General features: G+C 45.7%; 1 protein-coding gene across 2 annotated transcripts in view; it reads left to right on the forward strand.

Moving 5' to 3' along the window:
* Window positions 1-13231, forward strand: part of ACSL1 (acyl-CoA synthetase long chain family member 1) — a 64952-nt gene that overhangs the window by 48131 nt on the left and 3590 nt on the right. For both annotated transcript variants that reach the window (XM_070364249.1, XM_070364248.1), the window contains exons 11-18: window positions 823-900; window positions 3169-3303; window positions 5143-5277; window positions 6129-6224; window positions 7045-7117; window positions 9953-10041; window positions 10999-11115; window positions 12574-12717. In XM_070364249.1, coding sequence (XP_070220350.1) covers window positions 823-900; window positions 3169-3303; window positions 5143-5277; window positions 6129-6224; window positions 7045-7117; window positions 9953-10041; window positions 10999-11115; window positions 12574-12717 — 867 coding nt within the window. The remainder of the gene's footprint in view (window positions 1-822; window positions 901-3168; window positions 3304-5142; window positions 5278-6128; window positions 6225-7044; window positions 7118-9952; window positions 10042-10998; window positions 11116-12573; window positions 12718-13231) is intronic.

The following is a 13231-nucleotide window of genomic DNA, read 5'->3' on the forward strand; positions in this document are numbered from 1 at the left end:
AGAGGGGAGAGCCCAACTCTAAGCTGGGCGCATCATCCCTAGGCAACTTGACAGAGCCTTTGTTTCTTAGTTGGTGGGGCAGCAGCTGCTGTTGGCAGCCCCTATTTGGGTCAGAATTCTCTATATTAATAGCAAGAACATTCCATGCACATCCCTCACTGTGCCTGACCCTAAGTTAAGCTCATTCTTAGCCATGAAATGGAAACCAGATGTTACTTGAGATGTAGACCTGTCATGATCAGCATTTTATGGGAGAGCAAATTCCCTGGGGCCAGTTCAGAGCTTGCATTAAACACATTGGGATTTTTTTTTTTAATGGGGTCGAGTAGGGCTTTAAGGTAAAAATGTTGATCAAACTAAAATGCTCAAAATACATTTGTACTGTAAATAAAAGGAACATGGAAATCTCCAAGTTTCTCTTCTTTTCTCCCCTTGTCCTTGACAACAAAAGATGCTGGTCTTTTGTTGGAGTGAAGCTTGTATTTCTTAGGGTGGAGCGGAGCTTGCTGGTCATCAAGCTCCTGTAGTTTTGAAAGTCTGGGTGGTTAGAGCACATGATATCTGGCCATCCCAACGTGGGCCACATTTTCCTAATTGTGACTCAAGTCCTGCATGGATTTACTTTGTCATTAGGAATGACCTCTACTCTATTTGAATAACTTATTAAAGTATTGCTTAGCATTTCCTTTTTCAATGAGAAATAATTGCAGATGTAACCTCATGCTGTTACTTCTTAGCCTTGAGATATTATGTGCTCTGAAATAAATGGAGAATTCCTGGAAATCCTAATGCTTTTCTGCCCGCTGGTGTCTTTGCTTGCAGAACACGTTCATTCCTACCTCAGATGACACTTTGATCTCTTTCTTGCCTCTGGCCCATATGTTTGAGAGAGTTGTAGAGGTAGGCATGGGGTTTTATTTTGCCTATGCGTACGTGTTTGTTTGTGTTCTAAGTCATTGTGTTTTACAGAAAGCACTTGTGTTGAATACCAGTGACATACACATTTCGTTTTTACCGCTTGCACACATGTATGAGCAGCTCATGCTGGTAAGTTCAAGTGTGTATACCATCCTCCCCGTAGGCAGTTCTTTGCTCAGCCCCCATTTTAGAAATAGAGCTAATTATTTAAGAGTATACTTTTTTTCTAGGTCCAGGTACTGAACTTTAATACTCATTTTAAAATTAGAAGCTCAAACTTTTGAAGGACACGAATATGAATTCAGAAAGATGAGATGTAAATGTAGAATTTTTATGAATAGCATCCCACAAAGCCTGGTGAGGCTTAAGTTCTGTAAGATGTCTCGGTCTCTTTTTTTTTTTTTTGGCCATGCTGAGCAACTTGTGGGATCTTAGGTCCCTGACCAGGGATCACACCTGTGGCCCCCTGCACTGGAAGCATGAAGCTCTAACCACCAGACTTCCAGGAAAGTCCCAGAAGTTTTATTTTTGACTATGCTTATCTATAAGGCACAAGTTGACTTCAGATTCATTTTTTTTCACCAATATCCCAAGTGCCCTTGGCAAAGTGGATGACCTTCAGCCAAGTTCTCCTTGAGCTGCTCACACACAGCTGTGTGACTCATTTAAAAGCTGACCAAGAACCATCTGTTTTTCCTTCTTGGACAGTTTTGCTTTGTATGCTTATGGGAGAAACAGTGAGCACTGCTCATTCGTTTAATGTCTATTCATGAAACACCAGCTGTGTTTCAGGCACTGGACAGGTACTGGGGGATGAGGGGCTGATAAGGACTCTGCGCTTTGACCAGCTGCTGCCCTGGAGGATTTATTTCTCCCAAAGGACCAAGGATCTGCCAGCCGACACTTTGTTTCCTGCACGCCTCGGGAGACCTTGCACGTGTACAGAGTGATCACAAATGTGTTGACAGTGGACTGTAGTTACCTCCCTAGTTTTCACAGAGCCCAGGAGTCAGTTCACACAGAACAAAGCCTCTGAGCTTTAATTTTTAAACAATGAACCACGGTGTACCATTCTAAAGTGGTTTCTGCTTTTAAGCCTGAGGTCTTTTGTACTTCCGTTGCATCATCCCTTGAATCTCTTTTTCCTTTTAAAATTTAAAACAGGCAGACTCTGTGTCAAGTGCCTGTGACCTGCCAGTGCAGCTTGCATCAGATAGGAGGAAATTCAGGCACTAGGTTATAACCGAAGGCAGACTGCTCTGTGCAGTCTCAACTGCAGTATATTCTGACAACTCAGATTTTTTTTTAGTTGGATGAAAACAGGAAAAATGAAACTTTAAAAGGCTTAGACTGGGGCTTCCCTGGTGGCTCAGTGGTAAAGAATTCGCCTGCCAATGCAGGAGACATGGGTTCGATCCCTAATCTGGGAAGATCCCACGTGCCGTGGAGCAGCTAAGCCCGTGCCCTATGACTACTGAGCCTGTGCTCTAGAGCCCGGGAGTCACAACTACTGAGCCCACGTGCCTGAACTACTGAAGCCATGCGCTCTAGAGCCTGTGCTCATAACAAGAGAAGCCACTGCACTGAGAAACCCAAGCACCGAAACTAGAGAAAAGCCCCCACTCACGACAGCTAGAGGAAAGCTGCACAGTAGCGAAGACACAGCACAGCCCTAAATAAATAAACATTATTTAAAAAGCTTGGACTGTAGGCAAGTAGCTAAGTTTTTATTATGGGATAAATTAGACCTAAATTTTCTGGAAGGTTAAAAATAACTTGGATTATCTGATACCATGTCCTTCCTTTGGCAGATACTGATCCTGAAGCTAAAACAGCAGAACCTCTAAGATCATCACTAAAAGCCACATTCCCTAGTTGCTGATTAGCTAGCTCCTCTATCTTCAGGATGATCAGGAGTAGTGCAATAGCCCCCTGTTGTACAAGGACCCTAAAACACGAGAATGCTGTTTCATTTTATTTTATTTTTGGCCATGCCACATGGCATGTGGGATCTTAGTTCCCTGACCAGGGATCCAGCCTGCAGCCCCTGCATTGGAAGCTCAGGGTCTTAACCACTGGACCGCCAGGGGAATCCCAAGAATGTTGTTCCGAAAGCTCCCTACATTTAGGAACCTTATGATTTCTGGAAACTGGGCTGAAATGCTAAAACCAAAGCTTTGTGTGTCTGTGTGTGTTGCATAACCCCCACTGCAATGATGACACATTAGATATTTCTGTTTGCCTCTCTAGTGTGTGATGCTCTGTCATGGAGCTAAAATAGGATTTTTCCAAGGAGATATCAGGCTGCTTATGGATGATCTCAAGGCCCTTCAACCCACCATCTTCCCCGTGGTCCCCAGACTGCTGAACCGGATGTTTGACCGAGTAAGTGCCAGGGGCAGAGTGTGGGATCTCGAACCCAAAATTCTCTGCGAACATGGCTGCTGCTCTTAGACTTGTGGGACTAAGAGAAAGCACTGTGAGCGTACCTTATACATCAGAAGGCACAATACAGATGTGAGGTGGAGATTGCTTTATTTTCACAATAAACTCTTGGAGCCTCCGTTTTCTCACCTTGACAATGGACTGTTACCTTCTCCTCCATCTCATAAAGTTGCTAACTACATCACATTCAAATAATAGCTATCAAATGATTTTATTGGGCTTCCCAGGTGGCTCAGACAGTAAAGAAGAGTCTGCCTGCAACACTGGAGACCCAGATTTGATCCCTGGATCAGGAAGATCCCCTGGAGGAGAAAACGGCAACCCACTCCAGTAATCTTGCCTGGAGAATCCCATGGAGGGAAGAGCCTGGCGGGCTACAGTCTATGGGGTCTCAAAAGAGTCAGACATGAGTGAGCAACTGATGCCTCCACTTTCATAGTGCTGTCTAGGGTAACAAGAGCGTGGAAAAGCTGGCTTAAAACTCAACAAACAAAAAATGAAAATAATAAATATGAAATGATTTTATAAATTGTAAAGTTCCACCATGTACAAAAATGCTACCTACTTACTAGCCACAGTGGGAGACGTGACCAAGCCAAGCCCGGGACGAAGAGAAGGTGGTGGGCAGTTGGACCACAGGCCCACAGCCAGGGCAGGACCCCGTGTGACGGGAGCAGTCTCCACGGTGAATTTGCACGAGGTAGTTTTAACGCTCTTCATGTTGAAGCATGGCTTCTGTCATCTATGAGAACCTTCTCATTTTTTTACATTTTTGTTTTCCTGCCAGCTAATACTCCCCAGTTTCCATGGGAGACCTTAAGGTTTTAGCTTCTGTTAATCTTTTGTGGCCGTGATTGTTTAGTTACTCTGTTGGGTCTGACTCTGCGACCCTATGGACTGTAGCCCGCCAGGCTCCCCTGTCCATGGGATTTCCCAGGTAAGAATACTGGAGTGGGTTGCCATTTCCTCCTCCAGGGGATCTTCCCGACCCAGGTGTTGAACCCACGTCACCTGCATTGCAGACATATTCTTCTTTCTCATTTTTTTAATGGTTCTTTTTTTAAAGAAAATTGTAAGGCAGCCTTATTAAGATATAATTCACATTATATATGATTCACCCATTTAAATGTTTTTAGTGCAATTCAAAGGTTTTTAGTACATTCACAGAGTTCTGCAACTATCATTAAAGTCCATTTTAGAACATTTGTATCACTTCAGAAAGAATGTGGTATCATCCTGACCCCACTACCTCCCTCTACCCCATAAAATGAATCTACTTCCTGAACCTATAAATTTCCCTATTCTGGATTTTGATATGAGTGGGCTCACGGAATATTCTTTTGTGACTGGCTTCTTCCACTTAAGTATGCTTTCCAGGGGCATATGTGTTATAGCCTGCATCCATACTTTGTTCCTTTTAATGGCCAAATAATATTCCACTGCATGGATGCAACATGTTTTATTTATCTGTCCAGCCATTGATGGTCAGTGGGGTGTTTCCTCTTTTAGGCTGTTATGAATAATGCTGCTGTGAACATCCACAGGCAAGGGGCTCTATGTACATGTGTTTTCATTCTCTTACATGTGTGCCCAGGAGCAGAATTGCTGGGTCATGACTAACTCTGTGTTTTCTAAAGCAGCTGAACCATGTTACATCCCCGCCAGCAAGGCGTGAAGGTTCCAGTTTCTCCACATCTTCACCAACACTCGTTGTTACCTGACGTTTTAATTCTTGCCATTCTGCTCATCAGGAAACCTTCTCATCTCTTGACTCACTAGATTTTCGGACAAGCAAACACTACGCTGAAGCGATGGCTGTTGGACTTTGCCTCCAAGAGGAAAGAGGCTGAACTTCGCAGTGGCATCATTAGAAACAACAGCCTCTGGGATAAACTGATCTTCCACAAAATACAGGTAGCACGTTGACTCTCAGCTGTTGCTTGTCATCTAAACTAATGTGGCTTTCAAACTTTCTGGGAGGGCTCTTTTTTTTTTAATTGAAGAATAGTTGATGTACAATTTTATATAAGTGATAGGCATACAATATAGTGATTCACAATTTTTAAAGATGATGTTCCATTTATTGTTATTATAAAATAGTGGCTATATCCCCCCCAATATATCCTTGTGCAATATATATCCTTGTAGCTTATTTTATACCTAGTTGTTTGTACCTCTTAATCCCCTACCCCTTTATTGTGTGAGAGCTCTTTTTAAAAGAGAAGGTCAGTGAGAAAGAGAATTTCTGGCACATCTCTTAAAACTAAGGACAAAGCCATTAGCAAAACCTCAGTGTCCAAGAAAACTCTGAACAGTGTTTCGCTATCCAGGGCAGAAAAGGGATCAGGTAGCATAGCCTTTCTGATTCTCCATTTTGTTTTACTTTTCTGGAACTCTTGAGGTTATTTTTTTAGACATGAGTGATAAAAAAAAAAATATGGAATAACAGTGTGTTCCCCAAAATGTGATGGTTGCCACAAACCCACGACACTGTTGTTCTAATTCCTTAAAACACCTGTGAGTGTAGAGGTGTTGCTTTGCTGTCCACAGCCGCTGAGAGCGAGTGGCGTGGTTTGGGGCGGAACCAAACTCTTCGGGTGTCCCTCTTGGAGCGCCTGTGTGTGCTCGTGCGGAGTGAGTTCTGTGCAGCCCGCCGACCAGGAGCTGGTGGGCTAGGGCATCAGGGTTCCCAGGAGGAATCTTGGAGAAGACCACCGCTCTCCAGCCACTTACCCTCACCTTCTCCCCTCTTCCTGCCTTGCAAGTCGAGCCTGGGAGGAAAAGTGAGGCTGATGATCACAGGAGCAGCGCCTGTGTCTGCCACCGTGCTCACCTTCCTGAGGGCTGCGCTGGGCTGCCAGGTGAGGGGCTCCCTGCCACTCGGGCTCTCAGACTGACTCACACCCACACGGCCGCTTTCCAAAAGGTTGTCTTCTTCTCCTGCGTGTGCCCCTTCTTTTCTTCGGATGTGTTATTCCTGGGTGGCTTGGGGAAAGAAGCACACGCACAGCTTGGAGATCCTGCAGTTCCAGATCAGTGCAGTAAGGCCAGTGTCACAGTAAAGCGAGTCTCCTGAACTTTTTGGTTTCCCAGTAGATATAAAAGCCCTGTCTACACCAGACTGTAGTCTAGTAAGTGTGCAGTAGCATTATGTCCAAAAAACAAGGCATTGTATATACCTTAATTTAAAAACACTTCATTGCTAGAAAAAGCTAACCATCTTCTGACAACACAGCGTTGCCACCAACCTTCAATTTGTAAGACATGCAATCTCTGGTGCGCCTGCATATATCTTTCACCTCTGGCAGAGTATGTGTTGTGTTCACCGTAGGGTAATTTTCACTGGGGTAAGGCACAAAAGATGCCTTTAGATCAGGCGTGAGGGCGTGGGGATGGGTCATAAACCACTCAGAGACCCTGGCTTACATGGGGGGAGCATCAGAGACTGGGTGACAAGTAGCCGTGAGCCCGTGGAGTGAGTGAGTCCCCAGGTGGATCCTGCGAAGTGTGACCTGTTGCGGTATTGTCTTCTGTGTGTGTGAGCATGCTCACGCTGTAATAAAGCGTGTTGTAACGTCTGGGCTGAGGTTTCTAATCCAGCTAGAGGAACTTAGTTACTGAGCACTTGCAGTGGAAATGTGACTGTCCCCTCTCTTTCTGTCCCTTTGCCTGGGGACCCAGTTCTACGAAGGCTACGGACAGACCGAGTGCACCGCTGGCTGCTGCCTGACTATTGCTGGAGACTGGACCGCAGGTACAGGGGGCGGGACTTTGCTCACGAGGATCTTACTCTTCACATCAAAATTGTTGGAACTGGGTTAACCAACTTAAACAAGTGCTGTGTCTCCGATTATTTGGCCTTGGGGCCAACAATCCTGTGAGCCCAGGAGCCCTGTGGATGGTGTCTCCCAGGGCACAGTGGTGATTTGGAGGTTCTGACTCGTCAGGTTGGGTGGAGCTCACATCTGAAGACGGTGCCCTTTATTCTAGGTTCAGAGTGCTTGGCCCACCAGAGCTTTCTGGGAATTGACTGGGGCCTGATTACTTGCTGGTGAATTTTATTGGCATTTCCACTGTGTGCAGGCAGAAATAAACACAAGTCCTTTTTCCAAAAAAAAAAGAACAGTGAATGATAAACACAAATACCTGTTCTGGATGGGGTTCTGTGCTAGGCACTGAGGGACACAGATTATGTGCATTTCATCCCAACAACATGCCTGTGAGGTCAGCCTTGCCAGCTCTGGGAGGACACAGTTGATTGTTGACTAAGAAGCTTGTCCATAAAGTCTAAGAATTTATATAGCTTTATGCTTCAGAGCCAGGATCCCAGCCCACGTCTGACCACAAGACTTGTATGCCTCCCCTGTCCCATACCAGCAGTGTACCCTACACCGTGATCAATAGATTCCCTGATACATTTGCCGTTTTACACGTTTGAATATCTAATGACACAGATTCTAATATCAGGCTGTCTCTGGGAACATCATTCTGTTGCAGTTGGCACTGACGGTTTATAAACCTTTTTCACAGTACTTATTTTTTAATCCCTGGTGCCTTACCAGCTAGAGAATTTGGAATAGTGACCACTTTAAGATGAAATGATCAACACATCAGAAGAATGATTTGTGACACTCTTAAAACTTAATCTGATTTCTGTTATTTTTGTTTTGGGAAAATAGCCCAGTCCTAGCACCCTTTGGTTAGGACTGGAAAAGGTCAGTTTTCATTCCAATCCCAAAGAAAGGCAATGCCAAAGAATGCTCAAACTACCACACAGTTGCACTCATCTCACATGCTAGTAAAGTAATGCTCAAAATTCTCCAAGCCAGGCCTCAGAAATATGTGAACTGTGAACTTCCAGATGTTCAAGCTGGTTTTAGAAAATGCAGAGGAACCAGAGATCAAATTGCCAACATCCGCTGGATCATGGAAAAAGCAAGAGAGTTCCAGAAAAACATCTATTTCTGCCTTATTGACTATGCCAAAGCCTTTGACTGTGTGGATCACAATAAACTGTGGAAAATTCTTCAAGAGATGGGACTACCAGACCACCTGACCTGCCTCTTGAGAAACCTATATGCAGATCAGGAAGCAACAGTTAGAACTGGACGTGGAACAACAGAATGGTTCCAAACAGGAAAAGGAGTATGTCAAGGCTGTATATTGTCACCCTGCTTATTTAACTTCTATGCAGAGTACATCATCTGAAATGCTGGGCTGGAAGAAGCACAAGCTGCAATTAAGATTGCCGGGAGAAATATCAATAACCTCAGATATGCAGATGACACCACCCTTATGGCAGAAAGTAAAGAAGAACTAAAGAGCCTCTTGATGAAGGTCAAAGAGGAGAGTGAAAAAGTTGGCTTAAAGCTCAACATTCAGAAAACTAAGATCATGGCATCCGGTCCCATCACTTCATGGGAAATAGATGGGGAAACAGTGGAAACAGTATCAGACTTTTATTTTTCTGGGCTCCAGAATCACTGCAGATGGTGATTGCAGCCATGAAATTAAAAGACGCTTCTTCCTTGGAAGGAAAGTTATGACCAACCTAGATAGCATATTGAAAAGCAGAGACATTACTTTGCCAACAAAGGTCTGTCTAGTCAAGGCTATGGTTTTTCCCATGGTCATGTATGGATGTGAGAGTTGGACTGTGAAGAAAACTGAGCACCGAAGAATTGATGCTTTTGAACTGAGGTGTTGGAGAAGACTTGAGAGTCCCTTGGACTGCAAGGAGATCCAACCAGTCCATTCTAAAGGAGATCAGTCCTGGGTGTTCTTTGGAAGGACTGATGCTAAAGCTGAAACTCCAATAGTTTGGCCACCTCATGCGAAGAGCTGACTCTTTGGAAAAGACTCTGAGGCTGGGAGGGATTGGGGGCAGGAGGAGAAGGGGGCAACAGAGGATGAGATGGCTGGCTGTCATCACCGACTTGATGGACATGAGTTTGGGTGAACTCCGGGAGTTGGTGATGGACAGGGAGGCCTGGCGTGCTGCTGTTCATGGGGTCGCAAAGAGTCAGACACGACTGAGCGACTGAACTGAACTGAACCGAGCACCCTTTGGCAAGAGAGTGAAGTGAGCTGTGAAAAGAAGCCTTGTCCTGTCTTAATGAATTTACATGTAAGACATGTTCTTTCATAATCTAGGGGAAAGGCCATATTGGTCAGAACCGTCTGACCGATCACTGTTTATTCTCATAGAGAACGCAGACGTTAATTACATCTGTATGAGGGAGAGCAGGGCCGTCAGATCATAGGAACCACATAAGAGTTTTAGAAAACCCACTTCCAGGTATTCAAAGAAACCCTGAAAATCAGCAGCCAAATCATTTACACTTTGAAAAGTATTTTGAAGCATCAAACTTAGGAAAGGTCCCTGAGAGACTTTTGAATGTTTCTCTCTCTTTTCTGGGAATAAACTCTCAATTAATTTGCCAGGAGGAGACAGGCTGTGTTTGCCAAGCCAGAGGTTTGCACCAGCTCTTCTCAGCATGAGAACAGGGCTTATTGGAGATCAAAGCAATCTGGCCTAAGGATATTGGTCATCACATTAGGAGTGATCATTCTTTTATTTGATACACAGGCCATGTTGGTCCCCCAATGCCTTGCAGCATTATCAAACTTGTTGATGTGGAAGAAATGAATTACCTGGCTGCCAAGGGCGAGGGCGAGGTGAGTAAAACCCCCGCAGTCACCCCCTCAGGGCAATCGCCTCCGGTAACCAGCCACTTCTCAGCACCGCGGCAGGTGAAGCCACTGAGCTTGGTATTGCTGCTGATCCTGCAGTCACACAGGCTTCTTTTTGAAGCTGCATATGTCTAAGTCTCAGGGGGTGGGGGCATGGGGGGCACCAGCACCACCTTCTGCCGCCAGCACGATGGGGCTGAGGGCCCAGGAGGGCGGAAAGGCTTCAGGGCCCAAAGCCCCTGGCCCCAGCTTCCTGTCTGCTGACTGCCCTCAGTGCCTGAGTGACCGCCGGCTAGTGGAAGGTGTGCCCAATTGCTGTGTGACTTCATCCCCTTTGGGGCTTTCTGGCAGCTTGGAGCCAGAACCTAGGGTGATTGTGAGCCCTGGAATCTGTAGCCGAAGACACTCAGGAAGGAAGTGGGGGCATTGGAGGTACCAGCACGTCAGTGAGGCTCTGGTGGCTCCCTCTGGATCCTAGCTAAAGGTTCAGAGTCTGGCTAAAGGTTGAGGGAGACACACACACACACACACACATACATGCACAGTTTTCTCTGGAGAAGTCCCAGTCAGTGCTCTTAACAGATCATCTTTTTTTTCCCCTCCCGTCTTACTGAGATAGAATTGACACCAGCCCTGTGTAAGTGTAAGGTGATTTGACTCACATGTATCGTGAAATGATCACGGCCGTGGGTTTCGTAGCCATCCACCATTTCATACCGCTAACAAAAAGAACAGTGATATTTTTTCCCCCTTGTGATGAGAACTCTGAAGATCTCCTTTCTTAACAACTTGAAAACATCCCACGCAGCCACGCTAAGCACAGTCGCCGTGCTGTACGTGACATTCCCAGTCCTTACTTATCTTATAACTGGATGTTTGCACCTTTCACCTACTTCTTCCAATTTGCATGGCCACACCTCCCTTGCCCTCTTTTTCCTTCAGGTATGTGTGAAAGGGTCAAATGTTTTTCAAGGCTACTTGAAAGACCCAGTGAAAACAGCAGAAGCTCTGGATAAAGACGGCTGGTTGCACACAGGGGACATTGGCAAGTGGTTACCCGTAAGTGGTCCCCTCCCTTGTCGGGAAGACGAGCCCCAACAGGGCCACGGCGCCCTGACTCTCCCGCCTCTTTCTCCCTCGCTTCCTCTCCCGCAGGAAACAGGCTTACGCTTAGCATCCTCCTCTAGCATTTTCACTATAACTGCTGCACACAGGTTTTGTTTTGATACCTGACATCCTTTCTGGTTGCTGCTCCTGGTTTGAAATCCAGAAACACTGCGACTGGCTTGTTTCACACTTCCCATTTCAGTGCTGTGCCTTGAAGTTGAGGCCTTGGTTCATTTCAGGGCGAGGGGAGAGGGCACTGTATTTAAGCTGCTGGGAATGGATGACAGGCCAGAATTTGTGAACACACACATTTCTTAGCATCGTCATCTCAGTAAAAACAGGGTAAGTGTTTAGAGGTTAAGGCCAAACCCTTTGAGTGTAGCCTCAGAACTGTTTACCATGGAGAAATTCAGAGTCCATCTCGGGAGTCAAGACGCTGTTGCAAGAAGCAGACCCATAGGTGTCACAACTTTTGCTGTTGTGGTGACAGCTATTGCTTTTTAAAGTCATTACTGATTTTCATTGCAAACACTCCAGTGGCTAGTTTAATTATTATTGTATAATTGTTCAAGTCTTACAGATTTAAGGTGCTTAATTTTTTTTTTTTTTTGCCTGAAAAAATATCCCCACCCCAAATTAATTCAGATTTCAGAATACCCAGGCTATTTAGAAATAAATCAAGTCCCTCTTTCCAGACTCAGGAGGGATTAAGTATCCGTTCTAATTCTGACTCTGGCTCTGAGGAGTGCATCTCCTAATCCTAATCTCCATGGACCTTAGTCCGCTCCTGTTGGAAACGGAGAACTGTTGCAGGCTGAGAGGCAGGCATTTCCAGCAGATGACTCTGGGAAGTGAGCAAGTGACCTGGGGTGGGAATGGGGCTTTGGGTTACCAGAGGTGGGGAGGCAGGCACCACTGGCGTTTTCGAGTCTGGCCCAGAGATTCTCACGTCCCCACAGTCATCACCCAGAGAGCCGGGAGCAGGGACAGAGGGCCGTGAGCTGGCCCTCTGCAGCCCCTGCTCCACACCGAGCACCGTGGGGAGGATGAGCGCATCTCTCCTCGAGAGCACCTTGACCCTGTCTTGGGCCCCTGTGGCACAGAGTAAAGCTCGCCAAGCTGAAGGGAGCAAGCAGGGTGCTCTAGTTGGCTGAGAGGAGGAAGTGGAGTGAAAGGGACTCCTTCATCCCTTCTCTGTCTCACTACTCAGCCTGGGGAGGTTATGTAATCTCTGTCAGCCTCAGTTTGTCTCTCTGTAAAATGGGTTAATAGCCGACCCCTGCCAGACCTTATTAGGATTAAGTAATAGTGCACAGGAAATGCTCAGTACCCTGAGTGGCCACTGCTGTGGGGGAAACAGCCCCTGGGACCTGCTCACAGCCCACACCTCCCCTCCGCACCCCCAAACAGAATGGCACCTTGAAGATCATCGACAGGAAGAAGCACATATTTAAACTGGCACAGGGGGAGTACATAGCTCCCGAGAAGATCGAAAACATCTACCAGCGGAGTGAACCTATCGCTCAGGTGTTTGTCCACGGAGAGAGCTTGCAGGTATGTGCTGCCCGAGCCAGGAGCTCTGTGGCCGGCGGGACACATGGATGCCTATAGCCGGTTCATATTCATTGCAAAAAGCATCACAATATTATAAGACGTCCAGGTACCTTCAGTGTAATGGGAAGTTTGCCACGTGTGTGAACTGGCTTTCTGACTCTCTGACTTTGATGCCTGACTTGCTAGAACATAATCAACACGTTATTGGGTTTTGTTGCTTGGCGTTTCTTTTCTTTTTTTCTGTTTTCTCCCCCCATCTATTTTGTAACTAGAAATTTGTGCCTCTTATTCTTGGCAGTTCTTAGTCTGCTGTACCAAGGGAAGTGGCATAAAAATACTGGGGGATAGGTAAAAATAAGCTTCTAATTTAATTATGAGGAGAAATATTGATATATGGGTTATAAGAAAGCTTAGCATTTTCAGACATATTAAACCTAACTTATTTATGGTATACCTTCTGCATCATTCTTGAGCAAATGATGGTTTGGAAGCCAGCATATCTTAAGGTTGAAAA

The sequence above is a fragment of the Bos mutus genome, chromosome 27 (assembly GCF_027580195.1).
Source record: "Bos mutus isolate GX-2022 chromosome 27, NWIPB_WYAK_1.1, whole genome shotgun sequence".
Taxonomy (NCBI): domain Eukaryota; kingdom Metazoa; phylum Chordata; class Mammalia; order Artiodactyla; family Bovidae; genus Bos; species Bos mutus.